The following is a 26,032-nucleotide window of genomic DNA, read 5'->3' on the forward strand; positions in this document are numbered from 1 at the left end:
TGCATACAGAGTCATTTGAACTATGCCCGTTGATCACACCTCTTGTGCATGGAAAATACAGAGCAGACTCATTTCATCCTGTCTCATCCCTCTCTTTCTGGCTATCTCTATTCACTCTGACATGCTTATGTAAGACAGCTGGTTGTGAAATCAATTACCGTTGCATTACACTGGCTATATTTGGTCCCATTATGCCCTTGCTGCCAGTGGAAAGACACCGGTGCTGTCCTCCTCTGCTTTAATGCCTTGTCTGGTGTCTAACTTTGCCTTTCACCCATGGTGAAGTTGTTGTTTCTTTATTGTAACAAGAGATGTTACTTCACATGTAGTTAAGGACTTTTATGTGATTGTGTGTCTCCTTACTAGTCTTTGTACACAAGTTGTGAATTTGTGAGCATTGAAATTGTTCAGACAGCCTGTTAATAATTTTGTCTGCTGAACCCTTTATACTGCAGCAAGACGGCTCAACAATGACTGTTTAGAGTGGGAAGAAATTTGGAGCCTTTGTAATCCCCAGAGGATGATTCCTAATCATTTTGGTGACTCTGGGACGTGTTTGTCTAGTAACACCATCAAGTAAGATTTTCCACTCAACATACTCTTCTGTTCTTCATTTTCAAATGACAAACTTGTCGACCCCTAGGTTCCACTCAATAAACCTCCTAATAAGGTATCTTAAAGACTCCCCATGAATGTCCCCATAAAATTATTTAATATGTTTTTTTTTTGTGGATTGCTATGAAACTCACTTTTTTGGTAGGTCAGTGTGGTAGGAAGAGATTTTTAGTTTATAACGATGACGTTCCACTTCCAGGATTGTTCAGGTGTCGCGGTATATTCCGCCACATGACCCGTTTACTTCCGCTTTCTTTGAATAGTAATTCTAACCTCCTTAGACCAGGGTAAATCCAGACAGCTAGCTAGACTATCTGTCCAATCTGAGGACTATGGGTTACCTGGTCCTTAGATCTCTGCAGGGTAATCCAGACAGCTAGCTAGACTATCTGTCCAATCTGAGGACTATTTTACCTGGTCCTAGATCTCTGCAGGGTAAATCCAGACAGCTAGCTAGACTATCTGTCCAATCTGAGGACTATGGTTACCTGGTCCTCAGTCTCTGCAGGGTAAATCCAGACGCTAGCTAGACTATCTGTCCAATCTAGACATGGTTACCTGGTCCTCAGATCTCTGCAGGGTAATCCAGACCTACCTAGACTATCTGTCCAATCTGAGGACTATGGTTCCTGGTCCTCAGGTCTCTGCAGGTAAATCCAGACAGCTAGCTAGACTATCTGTCCAATCTGAGGACTATGGTTACCTGTCCTCAGATCTCTGACAGGTAAATCCAGACAGCTAGCTAGACTATCTGTCCACTCTGAGTTTCCTGTTGACGCCTAAACTACTTCTGAATGTACACATGTTCCACCAAAACAACTTCCTTCCTGAGACTATTTAGCAGAGGCACCGTGGCTCAGTCTGGAGCTTAGCACCACCCAAGATGATATTAAGACTATTATGTGATTGGTTTAAAGAAATGCCAATGAAGCAGAGCGTGTTTTTCTCCCATCACAGAGTACTATGTGGACTCGCCAGACCCTCTTATACAGCGCTGTGGAAGAGGGTCTAACAATGTGAGACTAGAAGATTGTAAACCAACACACTTGAATTTAGAAATGTGTATAAAATTAAAAACAGATAAATTACAGTAATATAATTTATGGCCCAGTACAATATATTGGAATATATTTGAACATTATTATACTGATTTTACCTCCTCCGTTCAGGAATGTGTATTGTACCTGATGAATGGATCAGTGAGACATGTGGCCATCACAGTGCACTCACCACAGTGGAGAGCCTAACTTCAAAGCCTCTCTTTATCCCTCAACCAACTGTGGTCAGGCAGCCAAAGTGCCAGTGGGTGAGGAGTTATTTACAGGCCTGTTTTCTATGTCCACTCTTTCCTTAAGGAACACTGCCAAAAAATAGCCCTTTCTCTCAGAACAAGTGGCTTTTTAGTTTCTAGTTTGGGGAAAAAATGTCTGCTTTTACAGCAGTTTGTTGAGCAGAACAAAATGGACCTGTCCTCTTTCTTTTCTCTTGCTCCTTGGCTCCTTTTTTCCAGTTCTGCCCAGACGTACAGTTGCTATGACAACCAAGCGTAGTCTGGCTTGGAGTCAGGCTCACCTTCTCTATTTTCCCACCATCTTATGAGAGCTGGCACCATAGCATGAATACTATCATTGCAAATGCATTCTCATTGTTTTAACTAATGGATTTGGTGTTACTGCTCTCCCCTCCCTGACAACCCCTGTGAATGTTATCAGCCAATACCATCCGTTATCAGTTATTACTACCATAGACATGAGACACCAACAGTCAAGTCAGAGTCAAGTCTGGAGTCCCCAGTCTTCGAATTCAATTCCACGTCACCAAAGAAGAGTCCAAGTCGAATTCATGTTGAGTCTCGAGTCCCAACTGTTAGAGTCCGAGTCCAAATCTGTGTCACCAAAGAAGAGTCCAAGTCAAGTTTGAGTCCCCCAGTGTAAGAGTGTAAGAGTCCAAGCCTGAGTCACTAAAGAAGAGTTCAAATCAAGTCACCATTACCAGCGTTTGAGTCCAATGCCAAGTCCAGAGTTCTAGTCATCAAGGTTGAGTCTGAGCTGAAATCAATCTTTAAATATCAAAGCATATAAACTTTCTAAGAGTACAAATATGATGCTGAAAATGATTATTAGAGGGACTCTTTAAAAGACTGAAATTCAGCATAAGGAAGGTTGAGGTGGAGGATGGCTCAGACAAAACCTTACCTTCATCTGGGAGAGTGGTGTTAGCGTCATATGTTAAACCAAATGTTAATTTTGTGTTGCTTTCTTACATAATGTCAACTAATGCCATAACAGAATTTCAACCCAAACCAAAATCTTTTACTAAACCTCAGTAGTTTTGTTGCCTAAACCTAACCAAGGTATATGTGCTTTGTTTGAATTGACTCCCAGAGCGTTAGAAATTGACACCAAGGGGTCCTGACGGCACAAATGGCGATCGTAACCTTACAAATAGATGATTACACCTTCTAAACCTCGTAGTAGGTGTAGCAGGCCCCTTTCAACTCAAATCTATGAGGCTTAGAATCACTGATAATGCCCATTCAATGGAGTGATAACATTTAAAATGGGTGTCCCTGCTCTCCTGCTTTAAATTACACACTTTGAGAACATGTTGTTCTCCATTCACACGTACTGTACATCTTGTCAAATTACACCTCATAGTTGCACCATAGTAACCTTTTCTCTTTGTGTTGTTTTCCTCCTCCTTCAATTCATGTAGGGTTATATGACTCCTGTTGTATTGTCTTTGATAATTACTCATCTTTCAGACGAGGGCAGGACAAATCAAAGGGGCTATGCTCAACATTCAGAACTTTGATATAGCAGCAAACAAATATAGGCTACAATACATAAAGATATAGCAAGTAAAGTTTCTTTCTACAGCACATAAAGCTGACCAAAGTGCAGTAGAAAAAAAGCCCTAGATATGCGTTTTCAAAGAACATTGAAATATAAAACTAAAAGTAGAAAGACAACACAATGTAGTAGTGATTGGCCAGTCTAAGGCAGTTTGTGAAAGGGTCACCTTATTTAATCTATTGATTTGTGTACAGATCACGTTTCTGTCATTATTTTCCTGTTTTGATTACGAATTTTGAAGTAATGTATTTCAATGGGAAGCATATTCCATGATCACAGAACAATTTTGGCAGCAAGTAGTATTGAAAAGACCAAAATCCACACAGGGAGGTTGGTTGGGGGGGGGGTGGATGGGTCAAATAACACAGGACTGTCACAGGTTAGGGTTAAAACGCAGCGCACAAGGGGACCACTTTAAAACCTCCTTAAAAAATATGATTTGGTTATTTTAAAAGCCATAAAAAGGGACCCAGATATCAAAAGCAGGTTAGAGGAATCACTGGACAGGGCGGTCAGCGGCAGTATAAAACTTTATATAAAAGGTCACCTCCACAGCTCCCTGCCGCTCTTCTGGAAGGATAATCGAAAATGCCCCAGTGTCACAATTAAAAATCCATAAAAGACACACAAGGCATTTCTAGAAAAGAACCCTGTTAGGGTTGTCCGCGTCCCGGTAGTACTACTTAGAGGAAAACCGGTGTTTCCACACAAACCACAAACTTTATTTCTAACCTTAACGAGTCCTCTAAGTGCCTGAACTTAACTGTCGCCGCTGCATGACAGTCAATTCATGTCAGTTAAATGGAACGGCAACAACCGCTGTCACAACCATGACTTACGGTGCGTTACCTGGCTCACCTGAGTCACCTTTTGTTGGCTAAACTTAACTATTAAGACCGATAAATTGCGGGGGCGCTGTGTGCAGCGTATGGAGTAAGACGTCTCTGCGAGAGCTCCTCTCCGTTCAACTTGTATTTGTTTAAATTTGCCGTCTTTAACCAAGTTTGCTCGACAATATCATCCCGGTTCTGTTTCTATGTCCCTGCTGACCGTTTAAGACCAAGGAATGTCGACTTTGCTAATCCCAAAGCCAAAGACAAGAAGACAGGCCGCTAAGGCCGAGGCTAGCTAGCGGCAGCGTGGTGGTGGCTACGAGGAACCACCTGGTGCCCACACGCCTCTCCCATGAGGACTTGAAAAACATGCAGATACGATCCTGAAGACTATCAACACCCTTTCGATTTATGTGATGAGAAGCTAGCTTCCCTCCAGTCGTCTCACAACAGCCTGCGACCCAAATGGATCAAGTAGTCGAAGACGGTATCAGACCACGATGCTCGTCTGCTGCTATGGAACCGCACAACAACTACAGAAGAGAAACGCTTTCCTCCGAGCCAAAACAATGACTTAGAGGGCCGCTCAAGGCGCAACAATGTTAAGTTTGTAGGGATTCCCGAAGAGGAGAAGGAAATCCAACTGAATTTGTAGCGCTCTCATTCCACAACTGTTAGGCGAGACTCACTTCCCAAAGCCGGTAATTTTGACCGTGCCCGCCCTACAGCCCAGCCAGTAGACGGAGCCTCTGTCCTTCGGTCAGACCCCGCACAATCATCGCCCGGGTCCACCACTTTCAGGAAAAGAGATGATAATACGGCTCGCTCGACAACAGTCCCTCATGATGGTGCACATAAAGTCTTCATATTTCCAGACTATACTGCCGAGGTGGGGAGCAGCGACGGGATGTCCGTGAAGCTATGGCAGCCCTGCGCGAGCTGAAAATCAAGCACAGCCTGCTTTTCCAGCCAAGCTCCACTTCCATCACAACGGGCTTCAAAAGATATTCACTTCCCCCGAGAAGCTATATGATGTTCGCGGCGACTTGCAGCGGGACACTGGAAAGGACTAGACCGGTCTGACAATTTGTGATTTGCCAATCAGGTTATGTTCACAGACCTTTGCACAAAGCATAAAGGACAATTCACAATCCTGACGGAATATTTAAACATTTTAAGTTCATATGTCAATTTTGGTTGTTTCTGAACGGTAGAGGGGCCCCGGCTTGTTTAGGTAAAAATGTTCGGTTGGTTAGAGTTGTGTCTTGCAAGCCATACGTCCGTGGCCCTCAGTAAGTGTGAAGGGAGAATGATGCTCGTTTGGGGGTTTCTGTGGGAGGAGGGTGGGTTTATTCGTGTTGTTTGATTGTTGTTCGGAGCTGCCAGAATAATTGTTTTATACCTTTTCATCATTTTTGGCTGTCTTGGATTGCTATCCCTTCTCTATTTGATTATCTACATGTGGAGCCCAACGGTGAAAACCGACAGACATGAGTACCATTTCACTGGTCTCATGGAATGTCGCGGTCTTGGGCATGTAGTCAAGCGAGGTAAGGTTTTTTGCCACTTGAGGTCGCTTAAAGCAGACATAGTTTTTCTGCAAGAACTCACATAAGCTACAGAACAGAGGCGGCTGAGAGCGAATGGGTCTCTCAAGTTTATCAGTCACCGTTTACCTCCCAAAGCCAGGTGTCGCCATTCTCTTTCGAAAGATATTCCATTCCAACTTACTTCAGCTACCACTACTCAAATGGCAGGTATATTGATTACTGGAGACATTGTTCGTCCCCTGTCACTTTTTTGAACATATACGGTCAAATACGGACGACCCATTTTTTCCGCAAAGTATTTGACCTAATTCCGGACCTCAGCACCACCAATCTAATTATGGTGGCGCCGTTAACTGTTCCTGATCCATACCTTGACAGACTTTCCTCTCGAGCTCCACCCCACATAGCATCTGTCCAAATATTGAATACCTACTATCCAGAAACGTAATTGAATATGGAGACTGCAACATCCGACGGACAGGATTATTCCTACTTTTCACATGTCCATAAATCATACCACAGGATCGACTATTTTTTGTGGACGCAAAATTATACCCAATATCGTACAGACTAAATACATAATATATTGATATCGATCACAGTCCAGTATCTTTACAATTGAAGCTCACCCTGCCAAAACAAAATTTACTGTTGGCGCTTTAATCCATGGTTTGCTGTCTGACCAAGTATTTATGGGCTACATGTCTGCGCCGCCTGGGGGTTTTCTTGAGACCATGACCCAGGAGACGTATCGCGCAATCGCGGGGAAACCCTCAAAGTTGTTATGAAGGGCCATATAATTTCATTTAAGCTTCAAAAAAAGGGAACAGCGCCATCGCCTGGTTGATGAAAATGCACTTCCAGCTCTTGAACGGGCCTATAGGACTCTATGTCACAGGAATATACAAGATTTTGAAGTTGAAATACGAATATACTACATTCTCAGTGAAACCATTGGCAAACTCATACTTAAAATAAAACAGAAACATTTGAGTTGGGTGATAGCCGAGAGGCTGCTGGCTAGACCTGAAGGGTGCTCAGCGAGTCGTGCAATTTAATAAATAATCCAAAACAGGAATTTGCTGGTCAACCCTAAGGAATAAATACCGCTTTAAAGACTTTTACTCAGAATTATATTCTGCTAATTCTAGTGCAACTAGCACAGATCCCTACTTTTTTGACTCCCTTTGCCTGCCGACATTAGATAGTCATCTAGGTTGGAACTTAACGCAGACTTCACGGAGGATGAGTTAGTTGAGGCAATTAAATCTTTTCCCTCTGGCAAAGCAGCTGGCCCAGACGGTTTGGTTGTGAGTTTTATAAGGCATTTCATAAAACACTTGCCCCACTCTTACTTAGGATGATCAAGGGACTCCACTGAGAACAAAGCATTTCCTGGTCGCTGTATGAAGCAAATATTTGCCTTTTGTTAAAAAAAGGCAAGGACGGTACTGAGCCGGGGAAACTACAGACCCATTGCACCCTCAATTTTGACCAGAAATCTGTCCACAAGGTGTTAGCTAACAGTTAGGAAGGCACATCTCCTCAATTATACACCCTGACCAACAGGGTTTATCCCAGGTATTTCTCATTTTGCAATGTAACGGCTCCTAAATAACATATATGCCAGCAACTCAGGAGACCCCAAGCAGCTGTCTTGGCCTGATGCGCCAAGGCTTTTGACCAATAGATGTCCTTTCATGCTCAAAGCTCTTAGGGATTTGGAATTGGACACCTTCATTGCGTGGGTTAAAATGTTATACCTCTGCCCAAAATCCTCATCCTCACCAATGGTGATAGATCTGGGCCTTCGGGCTGCACGCGGAGTCAGACAGGGTGACCCGCGTCGCCCCTGCTCTTTGATGTGCCCTGAGCCCCTTGCGATAGGGATCAGGAGCCTCCTGCATCAGCGGCATTAAGATAGGCGGGGTGGAAGCCGGTGGGTCTTTATGCAGATGATACATTATTATATCTCTCAGACCCAGAGGTTGTCTGTCCCCCCTCTGCTCGACTTCATTAATTCATTCGGCAAACTCTCCGGCTACACAATCAACTGGGGAAAGAGTGAATTCATGCCCCTATTTGACGTTTAGACCCACAATTCCTTGACACACTGCCATTTACACTGGTGAAAGACCATTTCACCTATCTAGGGCTCAAATACCCCGGGACCCCAAGCAATTATTTAAACTTAATTTGCTGAAATGATCGAAGTTAAAAGGTGCCATAGAAAGTGGAGCTCTGCCACTGTCCATGGTGGGGCGAATCAATGCAATCAAGATGGTGGCTCTCCCTAGTTTTTGTACTTATTTCAGATCTGCCAACTTTCTCACTTCAGCATTTTTAAAATCTGGACTCAATTGTCTTTCCTTTCATCTGGGGGTACAAGGCGCATCGCTATCTAAGCGCACCTGCATAAATCTACAGAGGAGGGGGGGTTTGGCTCCCAGTATTCAGGAATTACTAGGGGCAGCCAATGCAAGGGCCTTGATGTACTGGCGGCAGGGTCAGCCCGTGGGGTGTTTTAACAGCTCCCCCCTGTGGTTAACATCGAAGCTGCAGCGGTGCACAGCGGCACCTCTCTTGTGCCTTGCTTTTTTCAAAACAGAGCCTCCTCTTAAATTTATTGGTAAAAACTTCATTTTGAGAAACTCCCTTAGGATCCTGAATCAGATAAGAGTGCCTGCAAGCTGCCGAACTTCTGTACACCCCCCCATAGTCAAACCATTCATTCCTACCTACCCAAGCGGATAGGGTGTTTGCAGACTGGAGAGAGAAGGGACTTGTTGCCCTCGGAGACCTATATGTGCGGACATTTTGCCTCTTTGTTGTCAGCTGGCCACGCAATTTAACTACCAAATTCTCACATTTCGATTTTCAAATCAGGCACTATGCTAAAGGTGTACTACCAAACTTTGAAACCATGCCACCAATTCCCATTCTACGATCTCATGCTGCTTCCCCTGACTCCAGGCACCTAATACTCGCTTTGTTCCCTGTTCGCCTCTCCGCATCCACTCACCATCTCAGAGAAGCTTGGTCTAACGAACTGGGGCTTGAGGTGTCCAACGATACCTGGACTGAAGCTTTGACTAGAATTCATACATGCTCTATCAACGCAAGATATAAACTGATTCAATATAAAGTTGTTCATCGATTACACTATTCTAAGCTTAAACTGCATAAAATCTACCCGTCACTTTCTTCTCTGTGTGGTCGATGCGAAGGTGCGGAGGGTTCGCTATCACATCTTTCTGGTTATGTCCTCAATTACATAAGTTTTGGTGGTGATGTATTTCAGTGGTTCAGTCTGGTCTTTAACTTGGACATTGCCCCTGACCCAGAGCTGGCGCTCTTTGGGTGTTCAGAAAGGCTCTCCAGGTATCCGCCGGAGAGCAAAAAGCACTAATGCTGGCATGGTTGCCGCAAAGAAAATGATTCTTCTGGACTGAAGTCCCCACTCCTCCTGCTTTCAAAATGCTTAATGAAATGACTGGGATCATCCGATGGAAAGATACGGATGCAAAACTCTAAACACGAAACCGCTTTCTGAGCATCTGGGGACCAGTCATTGACATCTTAAAAACATGTGATTCTTTTCTGTAGAGATGTGCTCTTGACTGATTGCAACTTGTATTGCTATGACATCTGAACGTAGATAACAGCATATAACATTTACCCAAGACAGCTTTTAATCTTGATTTTCCTGGCAGCCCCGTTGTTTTTTGTTTGTTTTTTCTTTTTGTGGCTTTTTTTCTGTTCTGTTTGTTATATAAAACTTGAAAAGACTTGAAAATAAATATAAAAAAAAAAAAAAAAAAGACCGATAAATTCAGCGTTCAAATCTCCATCCATCCATCCATCTTCATCCGCTTATCCGGTATCGGGTCGCGGGCAGCAGCTCCAGTAGGGGACCCCAAACTTCCCTTTCCCAGCCACATCAACCACTCCGACTGGGGGATCCCGAGGCGTTCCCAGGCCAGTTGGAGATATAATCTCTCCACCTAGTCCTGGGTCTTCCCCAGGCCTCCTCCCAGCTGGACGTGCCTGGACCACCTCCCTAGGAGGCGCCCAGAGGCATCCTTACCAGATGCCCAAACCACCTCAACTGGCTCCTTTCGACGCGAAGGAGCAGTGGCTCTACTCCGAGCTCCTCTCGGATGACTGAGCTTCTCACCCTATCTCTAAGGGAGACGCCAGCCACCCCTGAGGAAACCCATTTCGGCCGCTTGTACCCTGGATCTCTTCTTTCGGTCATGACCCAGCCTTCATGACCATAGGTGGGGTAGGAACAAATTGCCCGGTAGATCGGAGCTTTGCCTTCTGGCTCAGCTCTCTTTTCGTCACAACGGTGCGATAAACGAATGTAATACCGCACCAGCTGCTCCGATTCTCCGACCAATCTCACGCTCCGTGGTCCCCTCACCGCGAACAAGACCCCAAGGTACTTAAACTCCTTCACTTGGGGTAAGGACTCACTCCCCACCCGGTCAAATCTCCCTAATTTTAAATATCATATGTTGTTGTGCCTAACGTTTTGTACAATATCGTACAAACCGATTATTGAGAATAAGTTTAAATAGGTGAAAACATTTGTGTGTTATGTTTGAGTGATGGAAGGTTCGGATTTTTTGCTCCAATCATCCAATGACAATGGAGCACATAGAGGGGATGCAAGGACAGTAAAGAGAGAAACTTCCTGTAATAGGGGGAAATCAATTGCATGTCCATGTGAAGGGGAAGCATCGGATCTGATGTGCAATGACTGAATCAATACCTTAAAAACTGGGACAGCAGAAAGAGACACGGCCAGAGAGAGAGAGAGACAGCAAGGAGAGTAACCTGTGACAGTAACCTGTGACAGCAACAGGACAGCGTTAGGACAGAGCTTTTCAGTGGTTGGGACTGGTTTGTCCATGGTAAAGGAAAAGAGTAGAGAACCCCTTAATAAAAGCACCGAAGTTGACACAGAAAAAGGACACGTTGAATATTTCTTTACTGTTATTTATGTTTGCTCAATTTATCAAGAAAGCTACTCGGTCGAAGACTTCTACACGTTGAGTAAAACGCCCTCACCTCCCTTTTCTCCACCTCTGTCAGGTCAGGTTCCTAATCTCGCATTGTCAGACCTTCCTTTGGTCTCACTAGTCCGCACAATATTCCGAGATGGGAGAATAACATGCTCTGGTTTATTCTTATATTCTAGATAGCTGTCTGGATTTACCCTGCAGAGATCTGAGGACAAGGTAACCATAGTCCTCAGATTGGACAGATAGTCTAGCTAGCTGTCTGGATTTACCCTGCAGAGATCTGAGGACCAGGTAACCATAGTCCTCAGATTGGACAGATGGTCTAGCTAGCTGTCTGGATTTACCCTGCAGAGATCTGTGGACCAGGTAATCAAAGTTCTGCCTCTACTCAAATGTATAAATAACTAACAGATGGCTTGATTCAAAATGGCTAACAGCCCTCTAAAGGATATGGATGCTAGTTGTCTCTCCCCCACTCCCCCTCCCCTTCACTAGATCACAGACACACCACCACCTCAATGCTTCTGCTGGCTGATGAAGCGCTTTAGAAGATGGAGTGACTGGTATAGTACAAGTGACAAGGACACACTGTTACAGATCTATTACTTCAGCCAGTTAGTAGACAATTATGAATATGATTTTCAATTTCTGCCAATCGATTTCCCCTTAATTAGAAAACAATTCTCCTTTAAAGATCCTATATTATGCTCATGGTCAGGTTGGTAATTGTATTTGGGGTTTCTACAAGAACATTCTTACATGTTTTAATGTTCAAAGACTACTTTTTCTCATACTGTCTGTCTAGTTCTTGTCTCTTAAAGGCCCCCTCCCCAAAAAGCCCAGTTGGGGGTGTTGCCAGGTCTTTGCATCTGCGCTCTGGGAGTCTCTGCACCGTCATTGGAGCCGGGGAAAGACAGCAAGGGCACTGTAGCAGCACTTCCTACCAATATAATGTATTTTTGTGACACCACAATCATACAGAAGTCCTGAACTGAACAGGAGACATTTCATTTTTTACAATATAGGTCTGTTAGCAGCATTCTTTGAATAAACTTGCTAGTAATGCTAGCGGCATGGTCCTATGGATGGCAGTGTTGTTCTGTCAGCAGGCCCACCACTTAGGTCCAGACAGAAATACCTCAACAACCTATGAAGGCTTGCCATGAAATGTTATACACCTCTTCATAGATCCCTGAGCATGGGTTTGAATACATTTGATCATGTTCCGCTCTATCTAGAGCCAGCAGCAGGTCCAAAACTTCACTTAGTCACTGACTTGTTAGCTAGTGCCATCTTGAGGTTGGTAATTTTTTTCTTCACTGAAATAACCCAACAATATTGGACGGATGGCCATTAAATATGATATAGACAGTAATGTTCCCCTCAGGATGAATTGTAACCACTTTGGTGACCCACTAAATGTTCATCAGACGCCATTACCAGGTCAAATTTTTATTTTGTCCTATACTTGATACCAATACTTTGTGTTTAGCGCTAATTCTCAAATGTTACAACGCTACCATGCTAAACTCAGATGGTGAAAATACATACTTTATGAACATCAGCATGTTCACATTCTCAGTGTGAGGAGAGAACATCTGGCTGAAGGAACTCTGGGCCTAAGTACAGCCACGCAGAGCCGCTGGCGTGGCGGAAGACTTTGAGTCTTGTTACAGAACACAGACTGAAAATCGACTTTTAAAAGCCTACAGTCAATAAAATACGTGTCCACTGTAGTTCTGGTTCACTGAGCTTCTGCTTCACTTGGCAGTGTCCCTTGTTCAGTGAGGTCGAGGCTTAAAACTGTGAAATAAAGCAAGATACAGGGGATCCCGTCACTACCTGTTTCCAGGAAATCAATATTAAATGTATTGTTTTCTGTAATTCTCTATAGTTTCACTAAAATAAACAAAGCTGCTTAAACATTGCAACAGTACAGTACATCCATTGACCCTCTGGATATAAGGCACTTCACAGTATATGTTACAGATTGCATTTTAAAGCATTCAATCCCCATTCCATCCTCATGTTACTATCATTTTTATACTTTTAGATTAATTAATTTCATGTTTTAACCTCTCTGAGTTGGATGTTTTTACTGTTTTATGAACATTTGATTACTTAGCAAGAACATTTCAAGTATAAAAATTGTAATGTTGCTTCTGAAAATGGAGCAAAGCTTTGGTTTCTGAAGGGGGCAAGTCATCACTAGGTCTGGGTAGGGAATTGAATACTTTTTAGGCACCAACCATGGTATCGAGTATGGAAAAATGCCTCCCCGATCAATACTAACGTTCAATACCTAAGGATTAAATATCATCAGCATCAGTGAGCCAATAAGCATGCTTCTTCCAAGATCTAACCATGTCTGTGATTGGCTGTCAGACCTAATGTTACATGTCGTAGAGACATGGAGGAAGAACTAATGTTTAATGTTGTAATTTCTTTTTGTCAAAATGGATTTTATGAAATTATTACTGAAAAAAGTATCGTACAGGAACCGGTATTGAAGTCGTGATATTGGTATTAGTACCAATATCAACATTTTTTTAATGATACCAAGCCCGAGACATCTCGTCATTGGCTGATTATGCAGCAGTCTATCCCATCCCTATCTGCTGTCTTATTTCATTCCTGATGACTTTGTGTATTTCAGTTGTTGGTGTTATTGAAATAAGTGGATGCTTCCTCCAGTCAAGTAGAGCGGAGATGGTAATCCTTACTGACATGCCCCGCCATTCACTTCTATACATCACTGGTCACATCACCATCACCCAGCCTGTTGGTCTGCGTGGGGAGCACAAACATGCGAAATCAACAGATTCCTGCTGCCGACATGCTGACATCTTTCTACACACCTTATTGCAAAACAGATTTGGCATAATCATGTCACTGCTGGTATTTAAATCCCAATTAGTACCTCAGCTCTCCCCACCATTGTAAGTGAATCTTTTAATTATTTATAGCTGCTGAATGTCTAGAGGAGTCTTCAGCGGAGAGAAGTGTGAGTAGAGATATCAATGTCGGAGTGGAGAATTAAATATTAAATATCCGCTATTTCTTCCAGCATAAAAAGCTTCCATGTCAGCGCTGTCAGATGAAAGCTATGGCTCGAAGAAAGTGTTACAAACGCCATCCAAAAAGTCAGCTTTACCTGCAGGAAGAAAAGCAGCCATGTTTGGGGAGACAAGGCTGCGTATCTCTGCGTTCATACTTCCTGTATTACTATTCATAGCATACAGCAAACTGACCCAGGTCAAACAACAGAGAATGAGAGGACACAGGGAGGGTCCAGTCACACAGTGGTGTGCTCACACTTTTGAAAACACACTCCTGGCATCGGATTTGGGGTGTGCGAGGGCGGCACCACCTTAAGGGTGTATGTTTCTGCTGAGTGGAGCAGCCGCTGTGCAGGGGGACGGGCGGCTAATATTAGTTTCCAGCAGTGAAGACGTCACAGGACAGAGGACTGAACCTGTGCAGTCTCCAGTCTTATTCATTCATTAACTTGGAGTGAAAGACAAATCTAACATGCCAGTTTTAAATGAATAGGCAAGACAGTGTATCATCTCCATAGCAACAACTCTCTGTACTTTCATTCTAACATCCAACAGGCTTTATTGTAGCTGGATATTATGTATTTGTAGAATCTTCAAATATGAATGAGGACAGTGATAGGGCTGCACGATCTGGAGAAACATTCATATTGTCATTGTGATTTCCAATACTGCGATCACCACTGCGATGAAATGGCATCATGAGTTTACTTGATTATCAAGGGAAATGCGGGAAAATAAGCTACTAACATTTTAAAATGTGTATCAGATGGTTTGTTCAAATTTTCATGTGAGATTTGATCGAGCAATTCTCACGTGACGTCGACTGCCGTGAGCTTTCCAGCACCCCCTCCCCAGTGGTGGAATGGAACTGTGTACATTTACTGCAGTACTGTACTAAAGTAGTCTTTTCTTTTCACGCCACTTTCTACTTCTACGCCACTACATTTTACAAATATTGTACTTTTTACTACATTAATCTGACAGCTTTAGTTACTATTTACTTTACAAAAGGAGATTTTTGCCCACCATACACATGTGGTTTATCAAATCTGAATGTCTGCATTGAGTACTTTTACTTTTAATACTTTAAGTACATTTCCCTGATGATACTTACAGACTCTTACTTAAGTAAAATTTCTATTTTGTGGGTGTGACTTGTTTGCCGTGTCATCACTGAGGGGTCACCAACACATAATTTGATGATTGACTTTCAGGGCGTAGCCCTAATAATTTTGCACACATTTACATTTGTGATATATTTTGATATTGGAAAAATATTGGGATGTATTGATTTCAGCTCTATTTTTGATTGTTTGGTATTAATCTAAGAGTGGAAACACAATGCAAAGTGATTTAGTTAGTTCCATTTTGAGTTCAATGTCTAGATTCTTTATAAGCACCCGCAGTAACGACAACCTGCATGCCCAGAATAACTTTATGCATAACTCAACTAAATCCCGCTCTGAAATAGAACCTAAAATATGTTCCCAGCTTTGAAGGAGTGTGTTGGATGGATGAGAAGCTGGCACTGCCTGAGATGGGAGTGAGCAGGTGGGATTAAAGTGAAGCACAGTTTTGCATGCAGTATATATTAACTTGTCTCATTAATTCCACTATAACTGGACCACGGACAAGAGCCCAGTGGTCCTGATGTGGTCACTTTCACATTTTTTTGTAATTTGGAAAAGGCTGAGTGAGCACACTTTTAATCATCACCTTGTACACAGCTGGGACTGTGCTTGGCAAATCTATGAATAAAGTCTGATATGACATCTTGTGCTAATGCTAAAAACGTATATGCAATCCTGTTTGCCAGAAAGACAAAACATAATATTTACAGGTGCTTATACTGTGGCTGTTATCTCTACCAATTTGTAAACCATGACCTAAATCCTAATATCCATTTTACTGATTGTCATGATTGTCAAACACTGTTGATTGTCTGGCACATATTGCCGAATTGACAATAAAGTTGACTTGGCTTGATTTGATTTTTTTGGATTTTTCATGGTAGAAAGTGCAATTAGAATCTGTCACAGTCGGGCTACGGAAAGCCCAAGGGCTGATGCCTGCGTAGTACGCTCGCGTTGACGTCGACATGGGTATCGGGTGCTATCTAGCATCCACCATCCCATGAGCATTAGAGGATGGATACCCGACCCGAGCCCGACGGTACCCGACGGGCCGTGCCGGGTTCGAACAGATTTTTAGAAAGGATGCTCGGGTTCGGGTCGGGCTCGGTCACATCAGCGCGATAAGGCGTTGAACATTTTGAATTTAAAACAGCTGATTATGTAGGTAATGGCGCTTGTTGCCCCGTGTGCATTGATGCGCTCATCTGTTGACATTTCCGAATGCCTTCCTACAATTGCTTAATAAAAGCGGGCTTTCCACACAAACAAACGTACATGTGTCATTAGTATGAGAAACAAATGCGATTTTAACTGTGTCGGGCTCGGACATAAATATCTTAATGCCTGTCGGGCTCGGGTCGGGTTCGGTTACTGCTCTGTCGGAAGAAAAATCCGGCCCGATCCGCACTCTAATGAGCATCTGTCATCATCAACCTACATGGTCCATCATATTATATCTTAATAGTGTTCTTGCAGCTCTGTTACAACAGTTTGGGGAAAACCCTTTCTTATTTGAACATAAGAAAAGCACTTTTGTATGCAAAGCCAGATCCATAAAGAAGTGCTTTTCCCAGTTTGTTGTGGAAGAACTTTACTGTCCTGCACAGACCCTGACCTTAACCCCATCCAACTCCTTGGTGATGAACTGGAAGCCTATCACCAACATCGGTGTTGGACCTCACTGATGCTCACCTAACCCAATCATTTACCATCCACCAGCCACAGCAAAACACTACATCTTAGCGTCATAACCAACATTTACACACTGACTTATAATGAAATTGGCTCAAGCTAAATGGCACTGTTGGACCGTCCACCAGAAGCACTGAAAGGTTCAACCAAATGTCCACTCTAGTGGGTGTGTTTAATGGTCCGCCCACAGGGCTGCGGGGTAGATGCCAGCAGGCCAGACGGGCAGACAGTGTGTGGCTACCAGCAGAACCCTGTGGGGTGAGGGGAGTGTTTGTCGGCCTCCTTCCTGAACCAAACGGTGAACCAGATGTCGAGGATCAAAGCTCAGTGGAGCAAGCGGAGGGGATTAATGGTTTCCTGAGCAAACCGCAGCCGCTTCCTTCAGCCACATGGCTTTATTACAGCATCCAGGGGAAAACAGGTCACAACCCAGAACCCCAACAGCTGATTGTCTTCCATTTTAATTTCTGACTGGGACTGGAGGTGTAAAGCCAAATTACGTATTATATATACCTATAACCTATAAAGGACTAAAGCATTAACCCAAATTATAGATTATAGATATAGGCCTTTTTTTTTCTTTCACCTAACTCCATAGATGTATCTAGCCACAGAAAATACTTCAGGTTTTATGTGCAGAGAGGGGTGGTCACTTTTTTTGGGGCCGTTTTGCTACATTTGATATTTCCAGTGTATTGAGAACAGGATTCTAGACTGTTGTGTGTTTGTGGTTGTCACGGCATTGCACAGCTACGCCGAAGCTCCAGCATCGCTCCTACGGCGTCCTGACCCTTTCGGGGTCAGGGTTGAACGTGTTTCTTTGCATCGCGGGGCATTTGAGAACGCTGGGGGGGTGTGGTCTTCAGAGGGTCAATCGGTGGGACATCAGCAGCAGGAGAAGTTAACCTTCTCCTTGATATCATGTTGTTAATGGAGAAGGAGAACCAGGAAATGAGTCGGGGGGGGGGGGATTCAAAGCTACCGAGTCACGGCCGAGCGACGTGTGTGGCCGCCACGTAGTTACGTTTTTGGAGAAGTGACGTCAGGCTACGACTTAGGGTCTGGCGTAGAAGCACAGGGGTCTGAGGGGGTACAATTCTACGCAGAACCATTAAATTCCCTTAATTGGGTAAAAAAAAGTGCAATGTTACGTAAACAGGGCGCAGCAGAGGAAACATTGCAGTGGAGACGCCTCTGCAGCTTGTTCAAGTCACAGCAAGTCAGGGCAATGCCAATAAAGGCCGCAAATGTAGCTACACTTTTCAAAACATTCACTCCAATATTATACAATGGTGAGCCGAAAGAGGTTTAGTGTGCCCTGGTGACAGACTCCCAGGCTGGAAGTTGTAGGGATGGGTTTGGGAGGGGAGAGGGTTAGGGTTAGTTTAAAGTTTTGGTCCACAAATGCTCCTGAACTGCCAATTTGAGGCGCCTCATTAGTGGATATGAGGCTGAAATGTCAGCTCCCTTTGACATTTTACGGCTCCTATTCTCAACGCAAGGTGTTTTAACCCAAACCATAATCTTTTACTAAACAGATTCTGACCAAGTTGTTTCCATTCAATCCATAAAACGTTACCTTTAGCCTTCATCTCATTATTACATTACATTCCATGTCATTTAGCTGACAGTTATCCAAAGCGACTTACAATTTCGCTTTATGTCAGAGGTTGCACACCTCTGGAGCAACTGGGGGTTAAGTGCCTTGCTCAGGGACACATTGGTAGATGTATCGCAGTGGGAACACAACCCGGGTCTCCCACACCAAAGGCATGTGTCATATCCACTGCGCCATCCCCACCCACATCACATTACCCATTACATTCATTTAGTAGCTATTGCTAACATTAGATTGAGTGTTTTCTCTGATTGTTGCTACCTCACAGACACTAGGGGAAATTTGATGAAGAGGATGATCCTTGCCTGGCTACTATCTTTGTTCCCTACAAATAACCCAGTAATTAATGTAAATTACTTCCAAAGCTCACATTTCTATTATCTAGTACCAAGCTGTATTCAGCAACATTTCAAATTATTTGCTATTGTTTTTGCTGAGAGCAACGGCCATTCAGTTATTCTAATAACTCAACTCATAAAAAACTCATCTTGAGGGCAAAATGCTGAATCATGTCCCACACATATAAAACGGTTGCCCCTGGTGTGCCACCCTGTATTTTAATAGATGTCCTCCACTAGTGGCCACAGCGCAGGCATTCAAATAACCAATATGTCAACAGCAGCATTCACTTAATTAATGGCTCCCCTCTCTCTAACACATCATGACATCCGCTCGGGCTCCGAACAAATTCTCCTAATAAAGGCTTTTCTTCTGCAGTGATCACTTAAACACAAAACTGTGCATTTTTTTTGACAATTCAGGAACATATTTTCATTATTACCACAGATGTGCTACTCTTTGTTGCAATTGCTGAGACGAAGATGAAGATTGCATACACATTGACACTCCATAGTAATAATATGTAATAATAGGCATGCAGAGATGTGTGGAACGTGCAGCTCCTTCCAGACTGACTCAGACAATCACACAGGACAGCCAGCATCCAGGCTGGCATTTCAAAGGTGATGGGCGACATTAATAGATAACACACACATTGAGAGAAGAGAAATGTGCGCGATCACGCTGTTATGCTCCATTTCTATCTGCTTACAGTAATATTAACCAGTTGAGGGTGATATTCACCTAAAAATCACCCAATCGAATCGTATCCAGTCTTTTTGTTGTTAAGGATCTGAAAACACACTAGGGAGTTACAAGATTTGTTCCAGTGTAGGACTACTGTTTTTTTATACACTGGATGGTCTCCTTGGCTACAATGAAACAGGGGGGGTGGAATTATAGCAAAACATAAATATGGGATATGGGAACATATTTATTGGGAGTCTCGTTGTAAAATTGTATCATGTACTTAAAGAATTGCAGAAAAAATGTGAATTGGTGCAGCCGATATTTGAACCTAGTAAATGCATGACAAAGGACATCTGACCCTAAGCTCGCATCTACAAGCTAAATGTAATTAAATGGTCCAAAGCTGTAACTTAATTATTGTTCAGTTTTACCAACCCTTTAGCCTTAGTGACTGCAGGTTTCATGAATGCTTTTAAGTGCACAAATGCAAATCACAGAGATCCATTTTCATCAATCTAGTATCACATTTAAGGCCGAAAACAAGCCATGTAGTGATTAGTCTGAAGTCTAAAAGAAGCTCAAATGTACAACTACAACCTGAAACAAATTGGGCGTGGTGTAACTGGGAGCACATTTAAGCAAATAAAAGTGTATCATATTATATTATTACTAATTGAATGGGAGTCAATAAGCTCAAGAGGTTTGGCAAAGCTGATTTAAAGGGTCTGTATTGGAAATACTGAGAAAAAACAGCAGGCTGCCTCCAAACAGCTCTCACAGACTGTTCCCCAATACCAGAAATACAGTATCTATGTTTGTCCACGGGCACATGCACGCACAAACCAAGAAAAATAGAACAGAGAAGCTCAGATTGCAACACACAGAGGAAGTGTGGTGTGACTTCTCCACTGTGTCTTTGTATCTTTACATGGCAAATATTTGTTTGCTGCTACATTAATGGTCTGAATGTTGCAGTCCCTTTAAAGACATGATTATTTGTGGGGTCTGGTTCTGATGTACTGTATGTACAAAATTAAAAGGGATGAGCATATTGCTCATGCTGTAAAAGGCTCACTGACAGTGTGTCACCTGGAATAGGTTGGCACCAAATGTTGTTGAGGGACTTTTTCAGTTTCAGGGTCTGGCTTTGCTCCCAGCCTAATTCCCAGCATCAGTTCCAGTATGTTATGATTTAAAAATAAATTCTGAATAGAAATCTTTCAGATGACAGATGGATTACTCGTCCTGTTGCATGTTTGCTTAATAACCTCATGGTGACTTCTCATTGGATCTGGGGGCTTCTGCCCGCTGCTGCAGAATGAATATGTGAACACTTTGACTGACTGATTGACAGAATGGAACGGATGGACGGGAAATGCCATAGATAAATCCACACAGGCTGGAAAAAGGAGAGACCTGTGTGGCACGGTATGGTACGTAATGTAGGTAGGTACAGTGGAATCCCGGTCCTACGTACATGGTCTGCAGGAGGCTCTGTGGAACCGTGCAGCCAGCCTTGGGAGGGAAGTTCCAAAACAATCCAGGCCCCATCTAGCAGTGGGTATAGAAATACAAGAGACAAGAGCTACTGTACTGGTGTTGGTGCATTGCAGGTGCAAAGGCAGTAATATGATTCACAGAATTATAAGAGGAGACTCCATGCAATACAACTACACAGAGCAGACAGAGGGTGTCAGAAGTTAGGAGAGAGAGATGAATAGGATCCTGTGGAACTGGCCATAAGGGAGAGAAATGTGAAGGTTAACAAAATAAGAAGACTGTTCTGTGGTCAAGTGATTGCCACTATCAAAGTTATTAAATCTCATAATCAATAACAAATCCAGTGGGAGGTCTTTAAAGCTGCATAAGCCTCTAAGAAGTGCAAGACATACTGTGATTTGCATAAATATCACTCTCATTTGCCAGGAGACACAAGGAAGCTAACTGATTAGATTAAAAGAAACATTGAGCTAAGAGGAACAGATATTAGCATGCAAAACACATAACATTGCTTTTCCAGTGGCTCACTGGCAGTGCCAAACTTCATTGTTGAAAATGCCAGTGGGTGGGAGGGGCTGGGAGCATGAAAGTGGGGTTCGGGGACTTCAAACTGGTCCAAAACAGATAGAAGAAGAAACACAGAGCTAGCCTCAGAGACGTCTAAACCACTGACTCACGAGTAGTGATCAGCAACTGTATGAATTATAAAAACACACATTAGGGCGCTTTCCCACCTGAGCTGTTTGGTCCTCTTTATCCGAACCCTGGAGTTTTCCGTTGGACAGCTGGGTTGGTCGGGGGTGCTGTGGACCCAAACAACCAAACTCCGGTCTGCCTGAATGTACGGGGCTCGGTTTGCCTTCAAGGGCACCTGAGTTCATTGAAAACGCCATCCGACCCAAAAATAGGAAGTGAACAAGTGCCTTTACTAGTTATTATTCATTTATTTGAATTTTAAATGAATTCAAACTTGCACACAATATTCAAACTTTATGGATGATAACTTTCATATCCATAAAGTATGCTCATACCTCACATTAGGGGGGGAATAACCAGACGCCTCCCGATACGATACCATCACGATATTTATGCCACAATACGATATTATTGTGATTTTAAACATATTGCAATATTTTGCAATATATTGCAATTTATAACCTTTTTTCCAACTTCTACTTTTTCCCAGATTTAAATGACGTCCCCAAAAGGAAACGTTGTCAACATCTGTTTCATCTAAAAACATGCATTTCTCTGTTTGTTCATATCGCTTCAATTTTATTGTTGAAAAATGATATTGTCAAGCAGAAATACTGACCAACACATATATAATAAAAGATCCATACTTGGCGCCTGTGCATCGACACAGCACAGACACTGAAAGTATTGCGATACTACGCTGTATCGATTTTTCCCCCCGCCCTTACCTCACACGATAATGTCTCTCATTGGGCCTGCCCTCTTCCTTGATCAAATTGTTCGCCTTCTTCTAAATTATTAAAAACCCGAGACCACATACATTTGGTGTTGCTCCATTACATCTGAGACCATGAGGTGCTGGCGAGATACGCTCAGACATTCTGTCCAACGGGCGACCGGGAATCCGCTGCGTGACATTGGATAACAGTGTTTGGTGCACATGACAGAGTGCATCGTGAATGCTAACCGAGCTGAACCAAACTCGCACCGGGTCTACCGGACTACAGGTGTGAAAGCGCCCTCAGGATCATTAAAGTAGTTAATGATACTGTAGTAAGAACTCAGTATATTTCTCTTTACCCTTCAAATCAAACTGAAAATTGAAATATTCTATGAATGGCCACACCCTTTTTCCCTTTCAACAAGCCTGCATGCTGTTGCTGTTAACTGTTGGGACTTAAGCTGTCTCTTAAAAACGTTCAACGTTTAAGAAAACCAGTCGTGCTGTTGAGATTGTATTCCACTCAGAAAGGGAACTGGCTAGTTAGCCTACCTTGCTAAAGTTAGCCAATTCACTTAGCCCTGATTCCCACTTGATGTTACTTTTTGTTCATTTTATTTCAAAACCTGCAGAGTCACTTGTTGTTGTTCATCTTGCTTTATAGAAATAGAAAGGAAGGTGGTGTTCAGCTGTCTCGGTCATGAGTCCAGTCGTAGGGAATTGTCTAAATCAACCTGTAACCTCAGCACTCACACGCATGTTACCAGCCCATTATATTCTATGGAACTGAGGTGATATGGTACAATAACATATAGTCTGTGACTGGAGAAAACTAAAAGATACTTGTCCTTGAAATTAGAATTTATTTTTCATTTTTCTAGCAAAAATATAGGCGCATTTCATTTCAGTATGACTTCAATTCTAGTTTCAGGCCCACTCAAAATCAAAAAGGATTCTGGTAAATAGTTAGCTACTGCTATCCAAAATATGGGCTGACCAGAGCAGCGATGAAGTGTAGCTCATGTAAGAACAAAAACAGGAGTGAATTGCATTTTGGAAATCTATTTATAAACCCAGAGCTGAGAAACAGACCCGCTCCCAAAGGGAAGACAGGCTCGGCGTTAGTGTCTGTTTTATGTGCTGAAGGAGCAGCACAGCAGTGAAAACCAGCCGATACGTTTTATGGGTTTAAAAAGAATGTGAAAACATTTCCTGCAAGGAAACGAAAAGGGGAGCGTGGTTCTGGATGCTACGGAGAGATTATGTAAGGAGGACCAAACTAAAATGGGACATTACAGTGTTGCTATTACAAAGGTTTTGAATGGGATACAATACTGATAGTTTAGTTCTGGCCTGACCCAATCAAGCAAAATCAAATACCATGCAATCATGCAAAATTCAATATTTATGAGTCTTATGAGATTTATTAGTAGTAGTTGCATTTAAGAAATATGACTATCCAGGTACAATTCAGGCGCTTTAACATATGTAAGTGTCTTACTGGGTCTAGGGCTACGTTTAGACTGCAGACCTTGAGGCTCATTACGATTTTTTTCCCAGATCTGACTTTTACAACGTCATGCAAAATAAACCCATGGACGTGTTAGAGAACCAAGGAGATGTAATTGTAATGTCGTGCTAGCAGCTATCGATAGCTACTAGCCGATAAATGGCAGTTCGGGAACAGAGACTTTAATAACGTTAAATCCACGTTACAGCATCCAGCACTCGGATGTATCAAGCGATAATACCAATGATGAATCACAACCATTATATCCATTATTACAGCTACAGGACCTCAGGAGAACCGTCATATGTGCCTGCAGCGGGGCGGCTCAGCGGGGCGCAGTCACATGGGTTTGCTCGCATTCATTAAGCATGTTCATAATGCTTAGTCAAAGCTATGGTGTGTAGTTTCTGTCTGCCCCATTAATCGACAAAAAAGTTTTTAAAAATCGTTGAAAAAAAAAAGAGCGGAAAAGCAAAAATGAAGGGGAAAAGGGACAAAAATGTAGAAAAACTGCATGAATCTCTGAAAAAGGTATGTTTGTCAAAATGTTGCTTAAAAATGAAAAGGGCGTTGCTGTTTTGTTATCGCGATCGTTCCAGACCTCTGACCTAAAATAAGAATTTTTGCAGATCGTTGAGTGATGCGTTTGAGAAGCCCTGCTCTAGCATTAATTCTGATCCAACTGTCCAGACCTGTAATGGAATTGGACCACATGTAGAAGTGGCCCAAATCCGAACTGGAATAGATCAGATGTCATGTTATTCAGGCTTTTTAAATGTCATGATAAAATCATACATGAGCAAAAACTAGAATCAGATTTGGGTCACTGTTGCCTGCAGTCTAACGTAGCCTAAGAGCCCCCAACTGCTGCAATTTCTGCCACTATGCCATCATGCATTACAGCCTCAGTCTTTCACCAGTTGCCAGCAGCATTCAACAAATGCAAGCAGACTCGGGGCACTGCTAACACAAGCCTGCACCAAATTCAATCAACTTTTATGACTTCCACCTACTCTCGGTTCCTCATTCACTCGGCTTGGTCTAACCAAACATTATTCCCCCAAGCGCCCACTGTTCCCTCCTCTCTGCAGTTAGACGTAGGTCTGTGGTGTTTACTGACAGTGGAAGACTTTTTCTGGAAGCAGCAACTTCAACACATCAACCCCAGGTTAATATTCACTCTAAATACATGTATAATACCATGTAAATACACTGCCTTTCAGCTTAAACACACACTAATCTTTTGAGTTGTGTTCATGGGCACTGCTGTGGTGTAAATGGCACACTTTGTTTTCTGTGGGGACAATAAATTCAACTCGTTGACACGCTATTCACTCCAATGCAGACAGTGTGTGTGTGTGTGTGTGTGTGTGTGTGTGTGTGTGCGTGTGCGTGTGCGTGTCTACTGTGGGTGGTGGGGGTGAAGTAAAGCTCACACACATCGTGCCAAAACTCTTGTCCTCATTTTAACATCCTCCTCCTGTTGTCCTCAAAAAACAACAAAAAACCGCTTCAGCATATGGCTGCTTCATTCTTCTTCTCTTTTCTAGACAGTTAACATATTCTGTCGGCTTCACAAAGACTCTTAGAGCCCTGATTTTGGTATGAAAAACACTTCAGATAGACTGTTTCACACACACATTTCCAGACAAAACACTGTTAAAATTCATGCTCCAGACAGATAAAGCTTTACTGTACCTGGGGTGTAGTTCAGATCTTTTCCAGTCGGTATAGTCTGCTTTGGCCGGTTTTCTCTCTCTGTGCTAGTGTGTGCGTCCCTCAGGCTGCTAAGGATTGGAATATTGTGTGTCGCTGTGTGTGTGTCTGTGGGTGTACTAAACAAAATGAGAGAGCGAGAGAGCGAGAGAGCGAGAGATGCAGTCTTTCTCTCTCTACTGTATCTCTCTTTCTCTATCTCCCTCCCCTTGCTGATGATAAACAGAGAGCACGTGGCTTCACCAATGATGCAGCACGCTGAAGATCACAGCACCCAGAAGTAAGGTGGGGAACGAAGTGACAAAGGGAGGAGAAGAAGGGAGAAAAAAGGACTTGCCGAAAAGGAAAACAAAGGAGGCAAGTTGAGGAGAGGAGACAAGCAAAGGAAAAAGGGAAAGAGTTGAGTCTGGCTTAAAAGAGCTGTGTGCGTTCGTGTTCATCTTGTTAGTCAGGACACTGCAGCTCTGAGTTGGCG

The 26,032-nt window shown here is 43.0% G+C and overlaps 1 protein-coding gene across 7 annotated transcripts in view; it reads right to left on the reverse strand.

The window, feature by feature from the left end:
- The window catches only part of LOC116694568 (protein NDRG4), a 79,327-nt gene extending 53,526 nt beyond the window's left edge, over nucleotides 1–25,801 (reverse strand). For 3 of the 7 annotated variants that reach the window (XM_032524343.1, XM_032524344.1, XM_032524341.1), the window contains exons 1-2: nucleotides 25,540–25,690; nucleotides 20,892–20,965 (exon numbers count right to left, since the gene is read on the reverse strand). In XM_032524343.1, coding sequence (XP_032380234.1) covers nucleotides 20,892–20,965 — 74 coding nt within the window. In that variant the 5' untranslated portion in view covers nucleotides 25,540–25,690. Of the gene's footprint in view, nucleotides 1–20,891; nucleotides 20,966–25,539 lie in introns of all 7 variants that reach the window. The other 4 variants (XM_032524348.1, XM_032524346.1, XM_032524345.1 and 1 more) reach the window with 2 other exon arrangements.
- Nucleotides 25,802–26,032: the final 231 nt, after the last annotated feature.

The sequence above is a fragment of the Etheostoma spectabile genome, chromosome 8, assembly GCF_008692095.1.
Source record: "Etheostoma spectabile isolate EspeVRDwgs_2016 chromosome 8, UIUC_Espe_1.0, whole genome shotgun sequence".
In the NCBI taxonomy this organism is placed as follows: Eukaryota; Metazoa; Chordata; class Actinopteri; order Perciformes; family Percidae; genus Etheostoma; species Etheostoma spectabile.